At 44.2% G+C, this 27,107-nt stretch overlaps 1 protein-coding gene across 1 annotated transcript in view; it reads right to left on the minus strand.

The window, feature by feature from the left end:
- Positions 1-27,107, minus strand: part of GLT1D1 (glycosyltransferase 1 domain containing 1) — an 89,772-nt gene that overhangs the window by 7,634 nt on the left and 55,031 nt on the right. Inside the window, exons 9-11 of the mRNA XM_090062448.1 lie at positions 15,868-15,911; positions 14,449-14,569; positions 3,662-3,760 (exon numbers count right to left, since the gene is read on the minus strand). Of these exons, the coding sequence (XP_089918574.1) occupies positions 3,662-3,760; positions 14,449-14,569; positions 15,868-15,911 (264 nt within the window). The remainder of the gene's footprint in view (positions 1-3,661; positions 3,761-14,448; positions 14,570-15,867; positions 15,912-27,107) is intronic.

Genomic DNA, 27,107 nt, shown 5'->3' on the forward strand with positions numbered 1-27,107 from the left:
TCCTCGAGAAGGAGGTGGGGGGCAAAAAGGCTTATCTGAGGGAGGAAGCTTATAGGAGAGTCCAACCCTGCAGCAGTGTGCGTGGGGAAGGTGCCCAAGAGAAATGGCAAGGAAACCACCCTCACCCCAAAGAGAAAAATCCTATTAACCTTTTACTTAGTTCAATACAGCTATATAGACTCAAATATTGGATACTGTCTGAGGGAAAGTGGTAATTATCTTAAAGATTCAGACTCAAAACTAGATCCAATTACATTGACTATCCATCAACTTATTCGCGGATAAGGAGAGGAGTGATTTCAGGTTACGGCTTAACAATATCAACACTGCCCGGGATATGACTGAGCATCACAATTGCTTTTTCTTCACCGATTAAAAATCTGGACAATTCAGACCACTAATCTGGTGTCTCCTGCTTTCTGAATGACCTGAATCAGAATTGGACAGATGGAAAACAGCATGTAAACCTTAATTCCAAAAAATATCTCTAAACAATTTGTTCTGATGGAGAGAATTAATTTGGAAGCAAACTAATTTGCTGTAATTGAGGTTATTATGCAAGAATATTTCCTAGATTCTTAAGACTGCCAAGGAATGAGAATAAGAGAGAACCTGTAGCTGCTTTCTACCACCTACCTTGTCTTACCCCTACTGTCACTTCCATTCCCCTAAGAAACTAGGATCCATAGTGCTACAGAACTGATGGATACTTTGTCTAACAATACAACTGGTATTCAAAAGGACTGCAACTAGATCTACGCTAATTTGTCTTGCTCTTTGATCCATTAAAACTCTTCTGACCTTGTGATAGGATCCTGACTACGAGGGTAGTCGAGCACTGGAGCAGGCTACCTAGAGAAACTGTGGCATCTCCATCCCTGGAAGTTTTTTCAAAAGCAGGTGAGATGGACACTTGGCTGAGAGGGATGATCCTGGCGTGAGCAGGGGGCTGGACTAGATGACCTTGTGAGGTCCCTTCCACCTCTACTTACTTAGGATCCTATATATCATATTGACTGGTTTGAAAACCTGCATTTGATACAAATTTGTATTCAGAATTATTAGATCATTATTTTACAGTCACTTTACTTCTTAAGACCATAGGTGAAAGTGACTGGTGCATTGTCTGGCACTTCAGGAGAAAGTTATTCAAATATCTCCAGGAAGATCAATATATTAACAGGCAAATACTTTTTTTTTTTTTGCTGACCCACTTAGAAACCTTTGATGCCAATACAGTATCAAAGGGCTTTTATTATATACGTATAATACAACTGTTGACATATGAAGAAAGAATGTATTACATCCCTTTCCAAGTTAGGGTACCTGTACAAACATTAATCATACCAATGCATATATTACCTAGCTACTATGGTAACATTTTACTGAATTACATTCAGGGATGTCTAAGGGGAGGTGGAGGGAATACCAGGGGTAAAAGTGGCCTCAGGGGAGGGCCTGAAAGGGGGTTGTGGGGGTTGGGAGAGACATAGCCTGAAGCAAGATAAATGCAAAATGCTTTGGTACACTGGTAAGGACTCTCACCGCTAAAGCTTAAGGCGTACTTTTTTGTATTTTGATTTTCATATAAATAAAATTTTATATAAGACACTGTTGGATCGTAGACCCTGACCCTGCCAAGTTTTACCCTGGTGCATAAGTTGGCACACAAGCAAGGCGCATGTGACATTGGTATTTGAGTTCAAAACCAAAGGTATCTGGCGTGTTGGTGGCAGCACCTGCATGCGCGCGCGTCCAATGGCACGGGGCCGCCAGGACGAGTGCTCGGTATAAAGTAGCAATTATGCAACTGCATCCATAGTCGTGGACCCCCAGTCCTGGGCAGGACTCCACTGAAGTTAGCGGGCCCTTTGCAGGGACAGTTTCAGAACCAGGGTCTAAATACACAAACAGCTTTGGCTGCGAAGAGTTTGACAGCTTTGTCTCCTTGGGATGATGGAAGGGATGGGGATGAAGGTGCAATCCTTATCTAGGAAAACAGACTGCAGTAGTTTAGCAAGGATTTGGTTATAAAAACCCAAGGGGAACAATGAATTCTCTAGGGAGAAAACTGTTAGTTGCAGCCTTCTTTCCACCTAAAAAAAAAACTGCCGAAGACTAATGAAAATAAAGAGAAACTACCTTCCTGAGACCAAGCTTAATGGCATGCATTAATCACTCTCCACTCCGCAAAATGGGTAAATACAATGTATTTTCCACTTTGCTAAATGAGCAAATAGGCTATACTAGTAAGTTTTATTTAATCTTGAGCTGGATAAAAAACTGCTCTGCTGATGACTGGCTGGTACTTAGTAAATTCGAGCTTATGTAATAAACAAATTGATTCATACCACAACCGTTCTTCCCCAGTAAGCATTACCGACTAACAGGGATATCAGCTGACCTGTAAAAATAATGCTAGTCACACAGTAAAAATGTGTGTAGTTTGAAAACCGGGTAAGATTTTAATAGAATTTCTTTCCTTGGCTACTGAAGCAATGGGTGCTTCAGGAATAGATAATATTAGTAAAACAATAATCCCGTATGCTGGCAGGTCAAACAAATTTAAAGCAGAGAGCAACTTAGTCGCTCTGACAGAGAGCCAAGGCAGAACACCAGAGTTGGCAATTTAATGAACGCTGGCCAGAACCAGTTCTGGTGGGGCGTGTTAGGTCCCTATCAAGCACATCTAGTGGAGAATAAATTAGTCCTTTTAATCAAGTCATCAGCTGAATCTGTCTTGCATCCTAAACTGAAAGCATCAAACTGTATTCTGAAACCTTGACTCTCTTTCTTATTACAACACGCGGCTGGTGACAAAGCCACCTATTTCTTTTTGAATTAACAGAATCTTGAAACTGAATCTTTAAATAAAAATAAGCTTGTGCACAGTCCTCTTAATTTTTCTGCTGTGGTTTTCCATCAGTGGGAAGGGAGAAAAAAAAAAGCACAAAGAAAGTAGAATCATAGGGATCCAGTAGAGGCCATTTAGTGCTTGAAAAGAAAAAATCAAGTGTTTTTTTTTTTTCCCCCCAAAGACTAGCAGGAATCTGTAGCAGAGCCATTTCTACACAATGCACCAAAGCATTTACAAATCAATAACATAATAACAGAAAAAAATTCACAGCAATCGAAGAATCTCCAGAATTTCAATGTATGTAACGTTGCTTCCCAAACGCAGAGAGTTATCTCAAATGTTCTCTTTACTTTCTGCATAATTGTAGTTGTTCATTATTTTCTGCTCCAACATAATTCATGGCCTAATAAATCTTCATCTTAACATTCTCCATGCATTTTGTGAACCGGTGTTTGTAAGTTCACCTTTCGCTCTGTGCTCCGAGGGAGATACGATAGACGCACGATTCCTATCCTAGGGTTTGGCTCAGAAATCACCAGAACTAAAACAGCCGCTGATCAGACACAAACTGAAAGGTATTCAAATAAGCGGCAGGTTCCTGAGCACCACAGACTAGAAATAAGCATTCAGCAAGGCTGACCCCTAGCAAAAATGCAGTGAATTGCAAAGAGCAAAAGCAGTTGGTTAAAGGCAGGCTAGGCACCCGGGTACAGCTGCTGCAAGAACCTAGATGCAAGCAACTTAATGGAAAATAATCTTTGAAGGAAGCTAAAAATACCTGACGAGTAGGTTGTGTTTTGTTACCTGTGGATCTGCAAACAACAGTCCTGTGTCTTTATGTTTTATGATGGCTGCGTTTCCAGGAATATTCCTTGCCAGCACTGGAACGTCTAAATCCATTGCCTAAAGCAGACAGGGAAAAAAACCCCAAAGACGACAATTTTAGGAGAAGTTTATGCAGAGACAAAAATACTGCTGCAGCGTGAGGCGCCCCTTCCCATATACCATGTTAACCACTTCATGGACCCTCAATATCAACACTTACATAATATTATCTTTGCTGACTGCCTTGAAGGCTGCTGGATGGATGGTTCTTTTTAGTGCCAGTGCTCAAAGTGGATGCAGGGTTTTTTGGCAGAGGGGAAAGCCGAAACCCCTTAAAAGTCCCTAATTTATAGCAGGAATTGAGGGGTTAAGATAAAGGCGTGGATTACTGCCACTTTTGCTACCACAACACGGTTAACACCTAACGCATGTGGACAGATGTGGTTTGCTGACTGGCCAGCCCTCCTCCCCATCGCAAAGCACATCCTCCATAGAAAGCACAAGATCTTGTGAGCCCTTTTAACACAGATCTGCAGGATTTGGGGGATCGTCTAGGGGCCAGGGCAGCTCTGGAAATGGCCCTACCTTGGACCGCGTTGGTCCCTGTGAGCATGGCTCTTGCCAGAGCATCCTTGACCACGGCTTCTCCAGGACCTTCCCTTCCAAAAGGCAGTCCCAGCGCACAAAATCATAGGAAAGCAGGGCTGGAAGGGACCTCATAAGGTCATCAAGCCTAGTGTCCCAGCTCAGCGTGGAGGGGAGGGATGCTGGAAGAAGCCAATAAAGACGCTTGTACACGTGACGGGACTTTAGTTCTTAGGGTTGCAGTCCATGCCCCCTAAACTGAAACGGTGGATTTTCAATTGCAACGGTGGGGTTTTATTTTTCTGTCCCTGTTATGGCAAGGGGCCCGATCCTCTTTTTCTTTTTTGGTGGAGCCTGCCCACCACCAGGGGGGTGAGCCAAGTGGCCCCTGAGGACTGGGTCACCCCCGCATCTTCCCTCCATGGTGGTGGTGCTCCCCATGGCCACCTGGGAGGTCTGCTAGTGGGCCAGCTCGGAGGCAGCACCTGGTCTGATCCAACTCTTCCCCGACCCCGAGCTGGGGCAGCACCTGGCCTGCCAGCGGCCCTGGGGGGGACCCCGCCGCTGTGGAGGGAAGGACCAGGGTCCCCTGCAGCTCAGGGGTTGCTCAGCCCACTGACAGCTTGCCCCCCCAGTCATGGGAGATGCAGGCAGGCTCTGCCAGGGGGGCAGGAGGGGAGGATCGGGCCCCTTGCTGCTTCTGCCTTCAGCAGACACCTGCTGAAGGCAGACTTGGCTAGGGGCCTGATCCGTTTCTTTTCTGCAGAGCCTGCCCACCTTTCCCACAGCTGGGGGGGTGAGCTGACTAATAGCTGCAATGCATCGGTGCAAACTAAATTACATTGGGATGTAGTTTAGCTTGCATCAATGTAAGCTGACTTAAAACCCCCAAAGCTCTTGCACGTGCACAGTGTGACACCATTAAGCCACACAAAGTGACATTTTCATCACATGTACATGCTAATGGTGTCTTGTGTACAGGCGCCCTCAGCCTGCAAATTGTGCCCACTTCTGAGTGAGAGTCTGGCTCGTTGCCTTGAGATCTGCAGAGCTCAAACCCCACAATGTCCAGGCCATGCTGTGAGGCCACAGAAGATATGGCAGAACCAGAACTGCCCTCACCTGAGGTAGCTGCAGGTTTCCTGTTAGACAGATGCAGGGAAGGGGCCATGGGGTTACTGGCTGCTGCTTATATCATTTCAGACTGTCTGCAGATCCAGGTTTCCTTCCCGTGAATCATCACCTTTGTGAATATATGTTATGGCTAGAAACTTTTAAAACTAGAATTCAAATATTACAGCAACTAGTGGGTGAGACCTGGCCACCCTAGAAAAGACTCTACCCGCTGCCTACTAATGCATTTGTCAAGCCCCGATTTGAAATTTTAATTACTATTGCTGGCTTTGGAAATCTCAAAATACACCGATTCAGAACAAATAAAGTCTCGTCTTGTACAATTATCACAGTGTCAAGCAACAGAAAGAAATTTGCCCCACAAAACGTTCAGTCCATTTCATACTGATTCACTGTCACTTTAGAGAGAATGCATTTTTAATTATTGTCATTATAGTCTCTGATAGAGAGCACTTTTCCTTCACCCTAAGTGGCATGAAAACAAGGCTCAAGGTGGGGGAGGAAGAATCGGGACAAAACACTTTGTTTTGTTTTGTTTTTAAATCTGGACAAAACTTGAAAAAAAAAAAAAACCCCACAAAAAGGCACAGCCCATAACATGCAACTCCAATTATGATCTGAACAGTAAAGGAATGCCTAGCAACAGATGTTAATAGTTTAAAGTAGCCAAGGGAAGTACAATTTTCACTGCAGAAAAATCTACCTCGACTACACCAATCCTAGTCCTTCTGGCATCGACATCTGCTTTGCCGTGGTTAGCTTCAAAAGTATAATCCTGAATGTTACATCTGGTCTAGATTTTATGCCAGAAATCAGTAGGCCAACTGGAGTAACTGGGATTGAGGAGAGGGAAAAAACAGATTAAGCAGCTGGAGCTAAGGACTGGATTTTCTGAAGGCATCTTAGAACCTATAGACATAAGGGTGTGCCTCAGTGGCAGAATTAGATTAAATATATTTACTTGCTCGGGATAGGTGATTAAGGTTCAGTTCTTCCCCTGTGCCTTGAGGGCATTTAGATCCAAATCCCGCCCCTGCCAGGATCACCTGATCATCAGCCTAGATCAAGGGTGGGCAAAATGCGGCTCATGGGCCAGATGCGGCCCGCCAAGCCATTCTATCCAGCCAAATTTAGAAAATGAATATTTATCTGCCCCTGGCTGCCTGTCATGCGGCCCTCGATGGCTTGCCAAAACTCAGTAAGCGGCCCTCCGCCCAAATTAATTGCCCACCCGTGGCCGAGATGATTCCCTGGGATAAGGCATTCTCAATTTCCTCTGTTGTCGTCTGTCCACGCTGTCTGGTTCAGGGCTGGCGAGAGGAATGTTCTAACGTCTGACTTGCGTGACGGGAGGCCCACACCTTTGCTTTTCTGATGACCATCCAGAACGAAATGTTTTATGTTCCCGGTAATAGTTTATACTGAAGGAAACGAAATGTTTTGCATTTGAAGGGGGAGGTTTTGCGGGGGCGGGGGGAGGAGTTGTTTTACTGCTTTCCAGTTCATCACCAATACTGGACATACTTTTTTTTGTATAGTCCTACCTACTGTGGTTTCATAGCAGTTAATTCCAATGGAAAGTGGATACCCCACTTGCCAAAGCACTTGTGCAAGTCCTGCTAAGTGCCTTTCTATATCCTTAGGGACTTAAAACACGTGTGCTCAATCTGATTCTAAGTGTGCGTGCTTGTGAGTGGAACGGGACCAGGTCTAAATATGAAAGATGTAAACACTAGAAAGAGCTCAAGAAACTAATTCATGCCAAGATTTTCTGGAGCATCTGTCCTGTAAGTTAAAGGCCTGGTGCCAGGAACAAAGAACTGCAGATGAGTTCAGAAGCCACATTTTAGGTGTTGGAAAATTGGAAGGGGAAAATAACATGGTGGCTACTACAGAAGGGTAGGGTGGCCATCATACAGTCTGGTTGTCCTCTATTAATACGAAACTGGCTGCCTTTATGTCCTCTAATTTTGTCTTCAAGCATGGGGCATAGCTTGGTCCCACGCACCAGATGCAGCCGTGACCCAGCCCTGCACATATTTAAGAGCAAAACAGAGGACATAAAGGCATCGGGTTTCGTATCGATAGACAACAGAGTAGCGGGAAACCAGAACGTCCTCTATGATGGCCGCTCTACAGAAGGGATTCTTATTTCCTTGATGGTTTACAAAGCCACGGAGAAGGTTGCTTCCCTGGCTGCCTCCCTCGGGTTATGAAAATCACTGTCAAGTGCCAAAACCACCATCCTCTTAAACATGTTCACAACAAAAGACTGGGTTCCTTGTCTGCACTGACTTAATGGTCGGGAAGGTGTCTGCTAAAATAAAGATTCACAAACTCTAAATTCATAAGAGAATACTGCGATTCTCTAGTTTGACCTTTTAGGAGACCTCTATTCTTCCTTTAAAATGTCTTTTCCCTTGCCTGGTCCACTGCTCCAGGATCCAACACTGGTACTACAAGGTAAAATTTGACTACTAGATAGCTGAATCTTTTATCCAGGTCAGATTTGTCTAACTTCATCTTCCTGACACTTGGTGCTGTTATGTCTTTTTGTCAGTAAGACTGAAAAGTTCCCTTGCTATTAGGCCCCTTTTTTCCATGAATCTATACAGTGATCAAGTCACCCCTCACCTTTTTGGGGGCCCAGATCCCCCAGATGTCAGGAGGGAGAAATGCAAAATACTTCTCTGTGTTTTGTATTTCTCCTTCAGTTTAAAAAATGCTGGGGTGCTGGGGTAGTTCAAACCTGGATACTTCATGCAGCTTTTGCCATATCGACACAACTTTTCTAGATGTTCTCTCCAAGTGAAATAAAACCTTGTTCAGAGAAATAATCCCCATATATATTTTTCAATTCCTTTGAGTGCTCCAGAATCAGTTGTGGTGACTACCTGCCACTTGCTTACTGGGGAACGCAAGGCAAGTAGGATAGAGCCAAGCAGCTTTCACTCAAGCAACATCCTGAACAATTCATTAACCACAATGGCAATGTCTATGAAGGTTGACCACCCAACATATGAGTGCCGTGTGTGTGGCTGTCGAATGCTGAGGCTCCTACACATTGTTCTGCTGAGCCAGGTCTAGCCTGCAGAGCACTGCTCATTGTAGGACGCCCTTCTCCGAACACCATGCAAACTGCAGCTCACTACAGTTGGCCACAAAGTTCACATTTCATTTCCCATCATTGCTGAATCTGCTGGGGAAAGGCTCTGTTCTATCTTTGGGAGTCTGAGGGCAATAAATACAACAAATTAAAAAAAAACCCGCTGGGGCCCCAAATCACATAGGTGATGATGAATTACAGCTACAAAATGACAGAACAGATGGCCAAATACATAAGACAAGGGGTTGGCTTTCTACCAGCCAGACATACACAAATGAATTGTGTTGTAAATAATTATTTTGTAAAGTGGCTTGGAATTTAATGCAGGCGCTTAGTTTATTTTTAAGCACTAAAAAGAATCATTTGCATTGTTGGAAATATGTATAATTCACTGACCTAGCACCTGCAAATAATGGGTTAAACAGCAATTTATCTGGATGGCCATCTGGTTTGTCACGTTATTTGGCCTGCAAACATGTTTTAGTAATTCAGAAGAACGTAGGGTATAAATTTACTTTTCCAAGCATAACACATAATGCATGTTTCCTACTAGTCAGGGTAAGGTTTGGGAAAGGAAATGCAGCTTTTGCTTGATTTCCTGACCTTCTGGAGTTTCCTTCTCTGCCTTCATAATCTGTGGGTTAAATTCCAAGGCACTAGTGCTGGGCTTCACATGATGGCTGAGGCTGGATTTTTTTTATATAATTACAATATATTAGAAGGTACCCACCTCTCAGTGCTTCTATTTCTACACTGAGTTTTCTTTATTTGGCTCCCTGATTTAGGCTAGGGACAATAATTGCAGATAAACCCGTATAAATGATCGGAAACCACTTCAAAAATGCAACACAACAGAAGTTCATTGTATATAAACCACTTCCAAAGTGGTCAAAACCAATTTAAGAGAAACCTGAATAGATGTAACTTCTGACTTAACTGACTTAGGTTAAATTGCTTTATTGAACTTTTGTCCCAATCCCCTCCAGATTCAAATTAACTCACAGTCCCCCAGCATGCTTTGCACCTCTCCCAAATCCCCACCCCCCTTGTAGAGTCGGTGGGCTAGCCTTGGCCCAAGCTGTCTGCAGGGAAGTGTGCTTGAGTCCCTTCCTACCCTGGTTTCTGGCCTGGGCCACTGCAGATATGTGGCTGCATTTCCAGAATCAAAAATGAATGTCTGTTCACTTGCTATTGGTTCAATCTGTGCAGTTTAGACTAACCTACAAAGATTGAATTGCTTCAGCCTTGGGCTTTTTGGCTGTCTGTACTTAGCCTTAAAGGTTTTATTAGTTGCAATAATAAATTTTTAATTTTTAAAACCCCTGCAGCAAACAGTAGACTGGAGGAGTGGGTTTCTGGTGAAAGGCTGTTGGGGTCAAAAAGCTTTGGTTCATCCACTCAGATGTATAATCTGGGCAACACTAATAGGTTTTAAAGAGATCTGTATGATGTGGATGCTAGTTGACCAGATAAACTAGAGCAGAAGGTGCTCAACTTTCCAGCCCCACAGGCTGGATGAGTCATGTCATGCCTGTCCTCAGGCCAAATCCGCTGCATAGGGTCAATCCGCAGGCCAGACACAGCATCGGTGTGGGGCCAGTCTGCAGGTGCAACCCTGCACGACAGCCGAGTCCTGCATGATCTAGCCATAGCCTGGCCCCACGCACCAGCCCTGTCCCACACACCAGATGCGGCCATGACCCAGCCCTGCACATCAGATAAGGCCACAGAACAAAATCATGTGCTGGGGCATAGGACCATGTTATCCAGCCTGCAGTGCTCCCTACAGGCAGTGAGGGAATGGTGACAAGATTAACTGGCGCGGCTCTTGGAAAGTAATACTGCTATCCCATCCCAGCCAAATTTCTGGACCTGTAGGAAGCCTGAATGATACCGCCTCTCCCACATGGGCTGGAGGTTGAGCGCCACTCAAGTATAGCAAACAATCAAAGTAGTCATGTCTGGTGATAACCTCGCTTACAGCATGAAGTAACCAGATATGACTTTGTTGTCTAAAAGCACAACTGGGCTCCTTGTGCAAAGAAAATTATGCATATGAGTTAATTTTTTTGGAAATGCATGACCTTATTAAATTCTGCATTTTCTGGTGGATTAAAAGGTTCCTAAAAGAGTCCAAAAACTTCAGCCAGTTAGTTTTGTGCCTGGTTAATTAAACAAGGTCTTAATAGACATCTCTTCCTAAAATTGGCCATGGCAGAATGGCTGTTTGCCTAATTAAAGTGATACTTCTTTCAAGAGGTACGTTAGAAAGGCAGGTGCTTCCATCACGCTATCCATAATTGTCCAGGGAATACTCTTAGAAAATCCAAATAATTCGACGTGGTATTTGGTGGTTCTGGATGAACATCACTGAAAACTACTAGCCTTAAGCTAGTTTCTCACTGGATAACCACAGGCCTGGCTACATTCACTGTGGTCCACAGACTGTCATTAATTCCTAATTAGATTGAGCTTCCCAGTGTACTACCAGTCATGGTACTTACATAGTTCTGTTTACATGAGTTTGGATTTGTGAGTCCAATAGTACATAGTTTGTTAAATGGCTTAACGTACAAGCAAAACAGCTAACGACTTACCACGGTTCACAGCTTCATTTTTCCATTTCAGTTACTCTGCAGGTTTTTCAGGCTAACTACAGAGAGCCAAAAGCCCAAGGCTGAATTGGTTCAGTCTTTGCAGGTTAGTCTAAGCTGCAGAGATTAAACTGAGAAGCAAGTGAACAGACATTCACTTTTGATTCAGAAAATGCAGCCACATGCCTGCAGTGGCTCAGGTTGAAAGCTGGGGGGCATGCCTCCCTGACTGTGGAAAGGAAGGGACTGAAGCTCCAAGGCTTTCCCCACCCCTCCCTGTTGCAGCACAGAGTGTGTGGACAGCCCAAGGCTAGCAAACTGGAGAGTGAGGGTTTAAATCCCCTTGCTGGCCCACCTGGGACCCCAGCAGTGCCTACCAGGCTTCTGCCCCCCCTCCCCTTGCTCCCTACGCGAGGCTGCCAGCCTGAGGAGTGGGTAGGTGGGGACAAAGGTAGTGGCACTGAATTCATAAAAGCTTGAACAAGAATAGCCCTTGCTCTGAAGCGAGCCGGTATTGATCACAGCAATTTGCAACCTCAAGCACATAACAAAGACCAACCGACAATCTTTGCCTAAGCTAAGCCTAGTAAAACAAAGCGAGAGTGCACATAACTTAAGTCTAACGTAAAATGAGATGTAATAAACCAATAAGATGAGAAAAAGCCTTGCATAAGTCTTGATGGCAGAGCGTCTCCTTACAGCCAGGTATTCAGAAAGTCCTTCTTGGGGAATCAGCAGGTGGTCTTAGATGTTGGAGTGGCAATCCCACATGCCTCATCTCTACTTGGGTTTTTACAGGTGCACTTGCACCCTCTTGTCCCCCTTGTGCCGTGGCATTAGTATGCTTGTCACCTCTAGCACCTTTGGCAGGACTCTTATGCATTCAGTGTCTTTTGTCTCTGCCTAGGTATTCCAGGCGCCCACCTTTTAAAGGTTCGGCTTTATAATATAAATGTAGTTCTCTGCTTTCTTTGATCACACCAGCCCAAGCAAAATGGGACCCTCTCCTGTTCCCTTAGCTCTGTCTCCAGCACATACATGTGATGATTGTGCCAGGTCTTTGCCAACGCCTCGCCCACCTCTCAGTCTGCTCCTGCAGGGGCTTGCCCTGTGCTTACAGGTGGCAGGGGACCAGCCTCTTCCCCCTCCCCCATGGCCGGGGGGAGATGTGGGGAATTATGCCCCCTCTCCTTCCCCTTATCAATTGCTTGCCTCAGTCTCTGCCATAGGTAGGTGGTAGAGTTTGCTGGTCTCCTGCCGGTTCCCTGTCAAACACACCCCGGCTGGGGTCCTACGCAGGTAGGAGAGGGGGTTTAAATCCCCCTCCCTCCCCTCCGAGCCTGCCTGCCCCTACCCCCACCCCCTCTGCTCCAGCTGCCCCCCACCGTCCCCTTCTTCAGGCAGACCCGGGTGCAGTCCCCAGCTGGGTTTCCCAACCCCACCCTGTTGTCACAGCCCTCACTGTTCTGGCACAGACAGCCTAGGGCTGCAAAGCATGCTGGGATGCTGGGGGACTGTGATTTAACTTGAACCAGGAAGGGGTCTGGGACAGAAGTTTCATAAAATAGTTTGACCTAAATCAGTTAAATCTGCTACTGCATTCAACCAGGTTTATCACAAACTGGTTTCAGATGCTTTGAAACTGGCTGATGTGCACTGAACTTCTGTTCTGTTACAGGGTCCTGATCACTTAAACCAGTTTGTGTGTAACTTCTGTCCCTGGCCCTAGTGTATTCAGCTACCAAAGTTACCACTATAGATCCTCCACTTTCAGCACAGCAAGTCTCTGCAGTCGTGTCAAATGGATTAAACTACAGACAAGACTTAAGTTGAGACATGATGCACACACCAGTAAAGAAAGACAAATAGCACGGAGGGATCTTCTGTGCAAGTAGGAGATAAAAGTAAATCCAACATGGAAAAATACTGATGAATACATCTGGGGGATTATTTCTCCAAAATACTGGTTTTTTTAATGGGGAAGAGAGAATCAGAAGGAAGGAAACCTTGTAAGTGATTGAGCAAGGTGTGTGGTAAAGGCAACGAAGCTCCTGTGGCTTAGCGGTGCTGCGAGTTTGAAAAAACTGATAGAGCAATAAATAGGAAACCATTTACCATTCTGTTTCTATAATGGCTTTCAATGAGACAAGGGGTTGTGTAGCAGACCTGCTCCTGGAATGAAAATAAGCTTACTCATTGCAACTACTTAAGAGAAGTCTATAGAGAGGCAGCTCTCCCCAGGAAGCAATAGCCAACTGTTTAGCAGCGTTGGTATGAAAATAATGACAGTCTGTTTTAGGCAAAGACTTCCCATTAACTGACTCGGTCTGAATCGCAACTTGTCAGGATCGCAGCTTTGGCAAAGCAGAGCAGACCTCAACCCTGAAACGAGGCAGGTGGTTTCTTTAAAAGTGAACAAGTATGATCCTAGTTTTGACTCATCAAGTGTGTGTCAGAAACTTCCCTGTGTGGTCAGCAGTGCCGTTCCCTCCTGTAGTGAAAGCCAAAGGCGGGGATCTTTTTTCTTTCCTGGAAACTCCAGCAAGAAAAAACATCCCCGGGGGAGGTTTCTACAAATCCCTGTGCTAGTCCCCACCTCTGGGAGGAAAGCAGGTCCCAGACCCAGCAAAACCTTGATTTTAGAGACCAGGTCCATTTGTGCTGAGGTGCTGGAGACCCACAGTGGTGGTTCTGTCTCCTCATCTCCCTGACCCCTCGCCAGGGAAATCCAGCACCCCGGAGGGAAGCACACAGTTGCTGCAGGAGATCGTGGCATGGATTCAATGGGTAGCCAACTTCCCTGAGTCAGTGGTGCACCAAAACCCCGGGATGCGTCCAGCCCGCTCCATGTAAACCCATTGCTTTCTCCCCTTCCGAGGCCTGTGAGAGTAAGCAGGGAGGGCCCCTGAAATAAATTTTTGCCACCAGTATGGTAGATGAATAAAACAAGTCTGCCATGGTTAATCGCTACAGAATTAAGTAACCAAATCCAGCCCTTTGCCTCGCTTCTGAACATGATGTAAAAATAAATTAAAGTCCTTTCTAGCAACTTTATAAGGAAGGGTATACTGAACCATGACTATCTGACAGTCAAAGTAAATCAGAATAATTATCGTACCTAAGGTTCTGTAACATTAATTTAACAGGCTTGATGAAATTACATCCTGTCCTTAAAAACCTGTCAGATTTAAGAGAGAAACTTCTATTAACTCCTGTGAAGAAAGCGGTTTGGTTTCATCTTTGCTGGCTTCTAAACTAGAAGACAGAAATGTTGACACAGATTTCAACATATACAAGGCAATTTTAGATGTGTCCTCTGCACAGCCTCCGTGCTTAGAAACAATTACCTCCAGGACTGCAGCAGACATCCCCTCCGAAATGGAGCTGTTCACCACGGCAAAGCATCTTTTCACAGCAGCATGCAGATCATCTTGAGGTATCTCCTGTAATAAATGCACCCCAGGTGACCTAGAAATAAAATGTAAATAGTTACACCATCTCCTACTGTGCACTAAGACGTTTATTTCCGCGAATTTAGGGGAGCTAATTATAACCTAGGGGTTACAACAAACCTGGCAGTCAGGAATCGTGGTCCTGATATCAACTCTAACAATGACTTGTCCCTCTCTTTTCCTCAGTTTCCCATCTGTAAAATGGGTACAACAAGAGTACTATTATGAGTCTTGCTATAATATTGCTAGATCCTTAGATAAGCTTCTGTTTGTACAAAGTCGTAAGACAAGAATCTGTGCAGTAGTTCACACTTCTACTAAATAAATTGTCTCATATGTACTCCAGCAGCGCCTCAACATGTTATCTGAGACTCGAGCTCCACTGCACCAGGTGCTGTATAAATATACTGTAAACCTTGGTCTCGTCCCAGAAGAGCTTATGGTCTATATACAGACATGATAGAAAAAGAGCGTGAGGATAAATGGAGGCATGGAGAAGGGCAGAGCACTTTAGTAAGGGATCTATGAACATAACTCTGGTCCCATTGAGTCCCAGTTCATCTACCTTTCTAGACCATGCAATTCTGGTTTTGTAGCCTTTATACCAGGTGGTATAGGTGTGAAATGACTGTACAAGCTGTGGCAAAATTGGGGCCACATGCCACACCTGGGGAATATGGACCGTCACTTAAAATAACCTCCATGAAAAGGTTTTGAGCCAGCTACCCAGAAGAAGCCAGGAAGCTTTCTTCCCAGGAGTGGCACTACAGAGCACATATACTGTGCTGATTTTTAACTGTGCCCCAAACTCTCTGACCGGCACTAGCAACCAGCCAGGAAACCGGCCTCTTGTTCTGTTCCAGCCAGGCAGTTCTTATGTACAGCAGAAGAAAATCTGCTCCCTAAGATTTATACCCTTCAATTACAGAACTTATAAACTTGAGACAAAGAAAGGCCACGGCAGGTTATCTTGTTCACCCACTCGCTTGCCAACCACCAGCACGTCAGTGCTTGCAGAAGCAAGGGCAAAGAGCAGACTGAAAAAAGCCACATAGATTATAAAGGGAAGGATTCGACCTCCAAATCAGCTGTGAGCTAGCACAGACCAACATGCACGGGCTATCTGATTGTGGGAAATTGAAAGCACGTGTAATAGAGTTTGCATAGGGCTCGCAAATGAAATATCAGAGCTAGTTGGTTAGACGTGCAGGCAACGGACTGCACCCCTAAATGCAAGGATCTGCATAGACAACAAAGCTCAGGAGCCACCTACTTCTGTTTAAACTGACAAAGAGCATAACGGTGACAGCTTGCCTTTTAAGCTTTTCTTTGACTTCGCTTACAAAGACTGGGTCAACCTAAAAAGGAAACACACACAGAGTTATGTCTCCACGTAGCAGTGCATAGACACATTAAAGGAAAACACAAACTTCCATGGGTCAGCATTTGCAAAAACATGCTATTCTTTAAGAGCAGGGGTTAACTCATGCCATAAAAAATTGCATTTGGTAGAGTGACGTTTTGTTCGAGAGAGAAATGACCTTGAGATCAAGGCCCTGGACTGCTAGCGCATAGCTACCCAGGGACAGCGGTACTCGGCTAAGATGGGGTCGAACGTAAACTGCTCTATTACTCCGTGCTAACTCCTCTTGCAGCCACACTTGGTGCACGCTAGGAGAGCTTCCCCTGAGCTGAAAGTGGAGTGAGTGAACTGGCATTTAACACCCACTAAGCATATACCCATGGGTACTTGGTGCAGGGTCTCAGTAATGGCCGCTGACAGACGTAAAAAAAACCCCAAGCAGCACTTATCCGAAAGAAGAAACGCATCAGGTCAACTCGGCTCCCAGCATCGGGCACTTCAGCAGGGCTTTTTGGTGCTTTTATCTGATAGCTGATTCAATCCACTATTAGATTCAAGCAGGTACCAGATAAAAGCACCAAGAAGCCCCACTGAAGTGCCTGATCTATACAGACGTTGGGTAAGCCAGGTCAAACTTATGTGATGTCTCTTCTGGGAATGCATTGCACATGGCACAGGGGCACACTGAGCTGAAAGTAAAGTCCTGTTGGGGGGGTGGGGGTTCACATTGTAAGCAGCCGATGTGCTGTAAAGTCAACCCCTAGCACACTGTGCAGTTTTTCCCTTAAGGAGACCAAGTTCCCAGCCAGATGCAGGTTTCTTCTTAGCTTTGGGCAAGTTGGTCACTCTGATCACAAACTCTCCTCCATAGTGGAGGTAAGGAGAATCATGTCTTTCCCCCTCTTCACAATGGAAGTCCTTGGGTACAGGGGCTGTCTCTTCTGGTCTGCTAACTTCACTGCTATGGGCCTTGGATTTCAAATGTACTGTAGTGCAAATGACTATTAACTGGGTGCCCATGTGCCACGTGGCAATCCAGCAGTGCAAAGACAACCTGCCCCAGGGACTAGCATGACGCTAGGAGCTGGGTGCACCCAAGTGGCAGAGACCCTGCATCCGTCCTTTGTGCTGGGTCTGATGCTCTCCGGGCTGTCGGCAGAGGGAAGCAATGAGCCTTCCTACCCACTTCTGCTTCTCAACACCCAGCCAGCCTCACCCTGTATCCTGTGCTCTTCAGCATGCTGATGGCCATATTCAAGCAGATTTAAAATACTGGCATTGTTTAAAGCATTTGTTTGAAAAACTAATAAACATAAAAGTCTAAAATGTGTGAAGATAAAAGGAGAAGTATTCTAGGCTTATTAAAAACGGTTTTATAGACACAGGAAATGAAGTCAAGCAGACTTTATTTCCACAGCGTCTCTTAAAGGCTGTTGCTTTAATAAGTTTTTAAAAAACAAATAGGTATTTGGAAATCGGAACTAGACAGAAGCATGAAGGATAGCACAGGGTTTTTTTTTTTTAATTTTTTTTATTAAAGAGGATTGAATATATTAAGTTGATTTATGAGAGGCTGCACAACATGCAGCATTTTAAACCTGGGGACAGTATAGTTTAATATTTGCTCCCTGCTCATGTGGTGCTTCTCCTTTTAGAAGGAACATATAGTGCGTAATTATTCCAAAGGGAGCTTGTCAAATAAATACCATTCTTTGGTATAGGTCACAAAATGCTTATTCAAGATATTTAAAAATTTAAAAAAACCCAATCACACACTTTAAAGACTTGAGTTTAAAACTGCTATTTTGTCCTTTCAGTATGGGAACAATTTCTGCAGGAAACCAAAGGGGCGACCCACTCAGGGCGCATGCCAATCTTTATGACACTTGGAAATTAATTCCTACCATGCATGCAACAATGAATAGCCTTATGAAACTCTGTCTCATCGGGTATTTTTGATGGTGGTTGTCTGCAGGGAAGTTCGAGGAAGATTTTGGTATTTGCTACGTCTAGCCGCAGACTGACAGATCAGTATTCTGAATCAAGCTGTCAAGTTTCAGGTTCCTCTGACATTTTCTATTGAACTTCCTGACCACTACTTCATAAATATCTTTTTTGGCTTTCCCCTAAAATATTACTTTTGTTGCTAAATTCTGCACTGAAGGGATTCTTCTTTCTTCCAATTAAAGTCAATGCAATAGTTACAAGCAAGTATGTGATTTAGTCTTTCCTCTTCTGCCGTTGGCAAGATGGCTAAAAAATACAGTTCGTCACTCTTGCGGTTTGTTAGGTCTTGGTGCCTAACCCAGCCGTTCCACCGGGAGGCAAGGGATGGTTACCTGCGTCATAAATACTGTTCCTGTCCAACGGATGGTTTCATTGGTAGAGGATCCAAGGTGCCTGGCCCAAATCGTGAGAACCCGGCTGAAATGCTGATTTACTTTCAAGGCAGGCAATGCTACCGATAGCGACTTTGCTACCGATAGCTCCATTCATGCGCTCATGGATGTAGACAGTCCATCCCAAACAAATAAGTGGAAGCTCTACATTAGCAATGTGATTACACTGGCACCCAAAGGTGCAGCGGGGTGTTGTGGCAGAACGGTTCGGGTGTCTTGCTACGGGTCCAGAGGTATGAATTTGAGCCTTGATCTATGCTTGCATTAAAGGCTGCCTATGTTCACGTAAGCTGTAAGTGGACCGGGGACCATCTGCTTGTACGACTTCAGTCCACTGACTCACCTAGCTAAGAACTTTTTTCCAACTACTCGGTTGGTCGGTGAAGTTGCTTAAAGTCCCTCATTGTAGGCATTAAATGAGCAGACTGACCCTTTTTGACCAAAAATATTAGTGGCTTGGTTCATAAAACACTGCGTTCAGATGGCGAGGAACCACCAGGCCACAGTATTTGAGCCGCTGATCTCGGGGAAAAGGATATTTCTATGTAGCGAGATTTGCATGGTGTGATTCCTTGCACAGCCAGATGGTTTATTTTGCGTTCCTTACAAACATGCCAAGCAGGAGTTTGCACCAGTCACCAGCGGTTCCCGATCTGTGGTATGGGTACCACCAGTGGTACGCAGACAGCCTGTCAGTGGTACGCATTAACAGGTTTATTGTAATTACTTTATATGACAAAAATCTGCTGGTGGTACCCAAGGTCAACCTGAAAAATTTGCCGGTGGGACTTGAGGCTGTGTCATTTTAAATTGGTGGCGCACAATGTGTCAGACTTTGGGAACTGCTGAGTACATCCTGTTAAACAACCCCTCCCTTCCCAAAAATATAGTTTTTTTACAGGAAAACTTTTCAGGGTTTTACATCTCATCAGTTCATAAGAGATCACATCTACTCAAAGCACCTTGCCTGCCTTTGTCCTTAGACCATCATGGCTACAACCAAAAATCCTGCTGCTCAGGACTCTTATTCCATTTCACAGCTGACTATAACGTTTGATCTACTGCGCTTTCAACTCCTCTTGTTCCAGCCTGCTTGGCCAACAGCTGGAAAAGAAAGCAGCTGGAAGTCGCGTGAAGCAGAAGAGCTGGGTGGTACTTTATGAGGGGCCATCAAATGACTTGTCAAAAATAAATAAATAAAGGCAGGGCCAAAGAAGCTCTCCAGCAAATGGGACCCAAATAGTTTTGGCTAAATAGAAACAATAGCATATTTATGTTCTGGCATTTCCAAAACGTTGAGGTTTGGGGACTTTTAATAAAAACCAAGGAAATTAAGTGCTAGGGATGGTGGTGAGGAGTCTTCAGGATTGTGGTTCAGTCTTTGAACTAATAAGCGAGTGGTTAGTGCAATCGCCCAGGATATGGGAGCGTTGGGTTCATGTCTGTCCTCAGGCTCATGGGCTCTGGATGTATCTTTTTTTCCTCCCAAGAGACCACATTAGCCACTGTGCAGTATGACATTGGGGGGCGGACAGGATGGCTCTTAGTCTCTCCTGTTGATGCTCTTCCATTTCTTACGGACTGCTTAAATGCTCACTGAGACAGAGACAAGAGTATGAGAGTGACTTTGTAGCCTACTGGTTAGGAAGCTCTTGGGAGAGGTAGGACATCCAAGCTCAACTCCCTGCTCTGAACATGGGAGAAAATGGATTTGGATCCTGTCTTACAATTCATCTCCGTGTTGGTAAAAATGGGAAGCAGTAGCAATCATATTGTGGTACCAGCCTGTGGTTTTTCTTGGCTATGCTGCAGGCATTGAAAAATCAATCCTTCTGTTTTTGGGTCAAACAAACTATTCCGTTCACCCTGAAACTACCCGACTTTGGTGAGATGATTTTTTTTTCTGTTTTGCTGCATCTTTCTTTTTTTAATGTTTGACTTGGCCGCTGACTCAAAAAGCCAATTATTTACAAAGCCCCTTGTTAAAAGATAGTTTCATAGTTTATGAACCATAGTTAAGATGTTAGGTGCTCTTCAGTAGAATATTATTTTCTACCTCAAAATCTCAGCATGGCTGCAAACATTAATAAACTGAACCTCCCAACAGTTTCAGTCCTGCTATAACTTCTGGAAAATTGCTGTTGCCCTGTTTTCCAGGTAAGAAGACAGTGACACTAGCAGGTGAAGCAACGTGTCCAAGCAAGCCAACAGTTGGACTCATGTCTCATGATTTCTCGAGCAGGGAATACACGGCTAAGCCACGGTTATTCTACCTCTTAGTAAGGGAATTATGCTATTTCAGATGTCCCAGCAAGGATCATTAATGAGGGGGAGGGAACATATATGTGCTTAGGTATGAATATACACACACATACTTAAATATGTTTTGATCTCTAACTAAGTGTATGCAGAAATGTTGTTTTGTTTGATTCAACTGGTCTTACGATGATTTAAATCAAGAGGAATTTTTAAGAGTTGAGTATATAGTTATGGACTAAGCAGCTGGGGGGAAGCAGGCGTAACAGCCTGAATTACTGAAGGATGCAACCATCAAGGATGGAGAGGATTTATTCTGTACAGCAGAAGATTGTGGGGCATATGCAGCCAAACTGGGGTGAAACTAAGTAAGGAAAAATGTCGGTTGCATTCGGGGAAGACTTCTCTACTGGCTTGTGAAATGATTTTTCTAAGTTAAGTGGTAGAAGCAGCACCACTTGGTTCATCTAAAATGTCAAAAGAAAATACACTAGGAAATGTACAAGGAACAACAGTGCATTATTAAGGAGATGGGCAAGATGACTTGATCGGACCAATCCATCCCTGGATTCTTTGCTATTCAGCTCAAAGATAGTCTTAACAGCTACAGAAAGAAGTCAGACGGATGAAAAAATAGTCGCCAATGAAAAATAGTATCATTATACACACAGCAATATTCTGTACTTTCCGTGTCTGTGGTTAGAAATTACGTGGTACAGCTCTAGGGGATTTCAAGAGTTTATTGTGGCAAAAGAGGTTACACCACAATAGACGAGGCTATAATGAACAGAAATTCTGCAAAAGGATCTTATCTGTTTCAGAAAGAGATGCTGTCAGCTCCTACTTCTGCAAGGGAGAGTTGCCGAAATTTAGCTTCCATTCCAAGTATCTTTATTATTAATCAGACGCACCGAGATAAGGAAAAATAAAGTGTGGGAGGGAGACGAAAGATAAAATTATCAGCAGCATTATAGTACCTGAGCCTGTACGCTGTGTTTACAGAAGTAACACCATCTGAGTAAATAGGTCTGCTCAGATGTGTGGGATGATTTGTAAACACATCCACAAAACTGCATTAATCTGCTGGATACTGCTAACTTCTAATAGGCAGCTGGTGATGTTCACAAATAAATATTACTGCACTCCAAGAGTAGTTCCATGGGTTTCAATGCAATCCTGGGGTACAAGAATCAACACAAGCATATCGCACATCGCACAACATAGAGATGAGATTTATTTTGGCATATGAAGATGCTTTCTTTGTCAGAAGCAAATCTGGTTTAATAAAACTTGGGGAGCCTGCTCTGGGGGGAAATAAGCTTAAATATATTTTAAAATGTTTCAAGAGGTTTTTTTTTAAAGTTTGTTCAGCTCTTTGGCCTCTCTGAATGTGCTGTATACATTAATATGGGGCTGCTGGTTACTTACTGTAATAAAACTCATTCAAGAAAAAAAGCAAGGCAAATTAAGAGACGGCCGAGATGCCTAAAATCCTCACTTGTGGGAGGAACTGCATGTTTTGATGCACACTGCATTATACCTGTTCCAGATTTCTCTTCCACACCACTTCACTTTCAAATCTTGTGGTGTATCAGAGTGGAAAGAAATGAACTTAAAAAGAAAAACGTGAAAGCAACTTCAATGACAGGGTATGTTTGGAAATTTAAAAAGACCAAAGCTAAATGAGTACGATGAAAATTCCTATTTGCCCATTCAGCTCTTACTTATTTTCCCATCAAAAATGTTTTCTTCCTGGAAGTTTTTAGGGTCACAGGAAAATAATTCAGAGGGAGATTGGCTCTGGAGCTGCTCTCTGGCTGTGAATCAGAACTGCTACTGCAGTAGATCAGCTTCCCAAACCACAGATATCTCATGCAAAAATGAATCCTGAGGCTCTCTCTCTAAGAGCTGCTTTGAGCTGTCCCAGTCACTTGCTAGAAAGAGCAGATTGAAGACAGAAAAAGGTTGGACAAGACTGCCTGGTTCTCCACCTGGTCTCCGGTCAGGCCTGGGGCTCATTCTGGTCCCAGCTTGGCCCAGAACAGAGGGTGCTTTAAGGTAGCCTGGAGCTTTTTTCCCTCACCTTGGGAATGAGTGTAAATCCAGAGCAGAAACAATCTGGTGTGGTACCAGCAATGGTTTTACCAAAGTCTTGTCTTTTGATGAACATTGCATCTGTTTAACAAACTACTGTCACTAAAAGAAAAAAAATCACTCAGTCAATACAGTGCCAAGCAGCACTGTGCAGCGAAACAGTGCTGGATCCTGACCAGAAGCAGTGTAGTCACGTACACGTGGCACTGTTCTGCTTCATCTTGCAGCGACTGTTAGTGATAATTAGTACAGTGCTGCACCAAGGTGGCTATCCTGCTTCCAAACTGAGAGCTGGTGCGCTCAGAGGTGGCTTGAGCTTTCTCTGCAAAGTGCTGCTGTGCACTCCACCGAACTCATGGAAAAAAACCCGCAAGTGGCATGTAGGCAGAGAACAGTAAGGCTCTGATTTTTCTTTTTTTAAATCAGTCTGGTCTCTATTTTACAGATGGACTTCAAAGGGGTGAAAATTGCAAATGACGACACACAAAACCTTCCTGTGATGAGAGAAGTCTGAGTTTTACTCTTCCTAACAGAAGGTCCATGCAGCTCACATTTAAATGGCCCCAAATCAAGCCTGAACTGGCTTACGTGATGCCTGCCTTTGTCCTGGCCCCTCTGCACAGCGGGGCGGTGTGACTAATCCTTGCAAGTCAAAGAGCTAGTTATAAAACCCTGAATTTTCTTTAAAAAAAAAAAGAAAAGAAAAGAAGAAGTGGGTGCTTTTATCTGCTGCCTTGTTTTTGTGGTTGGGGAGCCATGCGGTCGAAATGTTCTCACTTACCATGAGGACTGGAAGCCTGCTTATTTTAATAATAATTCTGAATCCTAATCAGATGATTACAGGAAGTGGGGCTTTTGGAAATAGCAGCAAATACAGTGAATGTCATCTGGACAGCATGGGGAGCAACCAGAATTGTAATGGCCACGACAGCGGCTACCCCCTAAACTTACAAAATCGTAGTTTCCAATGGTATCTTTTTGCATGCTCTTTACAAAAAGGTTAAACAAAGCCACGATAATCAACGGAAAGAGAAAAATTCCTGTGTAAAACTTGTAGTCGCACATTAATATTAACCAGTACTATGTATAATTCATTTCAAAGGATGCTGTCAACTCAGATTTAGCCTGAAGTGTGGATCATATAAGAACACTTCTGTGAAACTTTAAAACCAATATAAATGATTTTTTTTCCATTCTAAACATTGCCCCCCCCCCAGGCTTTGCCTGGTGTCAGCCAGGAGCCTAGCATTGTTTTGTGCCAGCTGACAGCTGTGAATTGTGTGTGAATTCAGACTAGCCAAAATGGCATTAAAATAATCTCAGCTGAATGAAACAAAGACATGCACCTCTGCATCTACAAAAGAGAGGCGGGAGGGAAGACAAACTGCAGTATACCGAACCTGGTGGAAGGCACATTTCATCCCAGCAAGTCTACCAGGTTCATGAGAGGGGCAATGGTTCAGAAGGACACCGCAGGACAAGACTACAAAATTTTATTAACAACGGAGGTGGTACTTCCGCTTTTTAATTTTGCAGGTAATGGCTCCATTGTGCCAAAGGGAAACTGTCAATCCATGTAAATCTGGAGAATAAACGTGCAGAGAAAATCTGAGTGATTATCTCCAGGGCCTCGACCCTGAAAACGCTGAGCTTTATACAGGTTAATAGCCCCATCAAAGTTAATGGGTCTACTCCTGCCTGAAGTCATACCTGTGTGTTTGTAGGACTGCAGCCTAAACTCTGCTCTTTCCATCTTGCATAAGCAGATTTAAGCACGTGCAGGTGGCAAGACAAATTACTTAGTGGAGGAATTAAGATTATCACGGGACTAACTACTTGCAGATGGACGTATTAACAAACATTTCTTGGGATCTGAGGTGAGCCAGCTGGTTAGATGGACACCAATCTCATCTTTCTTTGGAATTTCATTTTACCAAATATTGTAGCAAGCCGTCCTTATGGGTAACTTCAAGTGACAAACCTCTCAAGACAAAGTACTGAGCTCCAGGCTCCCAGACAGCAAAGCGCTTGAGGGGAAAAATATCACAGCTCCTTACAGACATGTGGGAAAAAACCCAAAAACGGCACTTCACTTTTGAGCCCAGCACATGCCCAGAAGAGTTGTTGTGTTAGATGGACACGGCTCCCCCAACATCTGAACAGATCGCATGTTTCGGCTTGGCTTTTTGGTGCTTTTATCTAATAGCTGATTGAATCAGCTTTAGAAAAAAGCTCCAAAAAGCCTTGCTGAAGTGCCTGATCTATACGGACGCTGAGAGCCAGGTCGAACTAATGCACTTCCTCTTCTGGTAAAGTGCTGGTTTTGTTTTTTGTTTTTTACATCTGCTGGCAGACCTGTGCTAAATCAAAGCCTCTGTAGCCTCTACAACAATGACCTCACCTGTAGAAAATCAGCAATACTAGTTTTTTGTACCAAGGTAGCAGCTATTAGACCAAATCCTGCCATCCCCTCTCTCCATGTATACTTTTACTGCAGTATCCGTAGACCCTTCAAACTGTATATCACCTGCACTGAAGTATACCGTGGAATAGCGGGCATGTTGTATCACCCTCATATCCCTGCAGATGCTCTCTAATACAATCAGTGAAAAACCCTCATATATGACCGTTACTATCCTTTACTATGTATGACAACCTCATTCATGCACAAAACTCCATGCTTCTCCTCTTCGAGTATACAGTTATGATTCAGGGGGGCAACCCAAAGAGATGTAACTAATGAGGCAAATATTAAAATACAAATGTTCTGATGTTTTCTTCTCCAAAAGTTGATCCCATAGTCAAATGCAATATTGCATCTTCTGCTCTAAGAGACCAAAATCCATGAATATCATTATCCAATCAGATGCATGTACGGAATATAACATTTCAAACTGGAGAGAATATTTGTTCTAGTTGCAATGCGGCAAAAATGACAACAGCCTTCTGCACAAGTGTGACCGGCCACCAAGCAATGAACTGGCTCTTAGCTTCTGAATAGCATCTCTGGGGGAGAAAAGGGTGCAAGACTAAGGGGACCTACTGGCATGCACCCCTATGAGCCCTCAGCTGTCCCAAAGGCCATGGGGGACTTTGCTGTGAGCAGATACAATCTCAGTGACCCAAATGGAGCCCATAGGATACAGATTGCCAGCCCATGACTTGGACTAACTTACAGCTTGGAGCTAATTTACAGCTTTTTTGGAAATGTAAGCGAGTCTACAGGCCTCATCTAAAGCCCAATAGAAAAGATCAGTCAGACTAACACTAGAGTAAACTAGTATGCCGTGGAGCTGGAAGTGTAAGTTAAAGCAGAAACGAGGCTATTTCTACTTTTATTTTCCTTCCACTATCAGCTGCTTGCCTCGCTACCTTGCTGTGTTCTGGCCATTTGGTACCGAAAATTCCTTCAACTTAAAATCCTGGCTGTGCCCAATTCAGCTGAGAAGTGTAATGGGGTAAAATGATCATTCACATGACAAGTGACTCTGGGTGCCTATACATGAGCAGCGAGGTTGCTCCGACATGCTGTAATTACAGCACGTCAGAGCAGGCTCAATGAGTTGTGGCTGCTAGAGCGCAGTAATTACCGTGCTCCAGCAGACTCCAGTGTCTCGTGTATCAGCATCCTCACGCTTAAAAACAGTGGCTCATTGAATGAGCTTTAGTTAAAGCAACCCTGCCGCCATCTTTAAGCATGGGGATGTCAATGCACAAACTGATTCAGGTGCTTTAATTAAAGCAGCTCTCAGGACCGCTCTAATTAAAGCACAGCTTCCCCCCACTCATGCTCCTGGAGCATGTGTATAATGCCTTCCGAGTATAACCTGATGGTACGTACAGGTTACGCCAGGGGTAGGCAAAATGCGGCCCGTGGGCCAGATGCGGCCTGCCAGGCCATTCTATCTGGCCTGTGGGGCCCCTAAACATTTAGAAGAAAATTAATATTTATCTGCCCCTGGCTGCCTGTCATGTGGCCCTTGATGGCTTGCCAAAACTCAGTAATCGGTTCTCCGCCCAAAATAATTGCCCACCCCTGGGTTAGACCGTAGAGCTCATTTTGCAGACTTAGACCCTCTTGTGCTTGGACTGTCAGCTTTTTGGGGCTGGGATTGATGCTGAGTGGGCCTCCTAAGTGCTGCAGCACAAAGACTTTGGCCTGGACCTGCTTGCTTTAACGTCAGAGATGTCCCATTGACTTCAGTGAAAGTGGGTTCTTAGTCTCCCTTCCAAGTCAGCACACCATAACTAGACCATAATGAATCTCTTCTAGCCAGTACTAAAAAACTGAGCTTTAAATAGCAGAATATTAGATTTCCACAGTTCAAGACCTCTTATGAAAAGTCTTTACAGTAATTTGGTACTCTACTTTGAATCTTTGTAAAATTTCAAACTCCATGCCTATTTGAAAACAGTGCGAAAAATTTCCCAGTTGAGTAAAC

Source organism: Crocodylus siamensis, chromosome 9 (assembly GCF_052110815.1).
Source record: "Crocodylus siamensis isolate JL-2025a chromosome 9, ASM5211081v1, whole genome shotgun sequence".
Lineage (NCBI taxonomy): Eukaryota > Metazoa > Chordata > Crocodylia > Crocodylidae > Crocodylus > Crocodylus siamensis.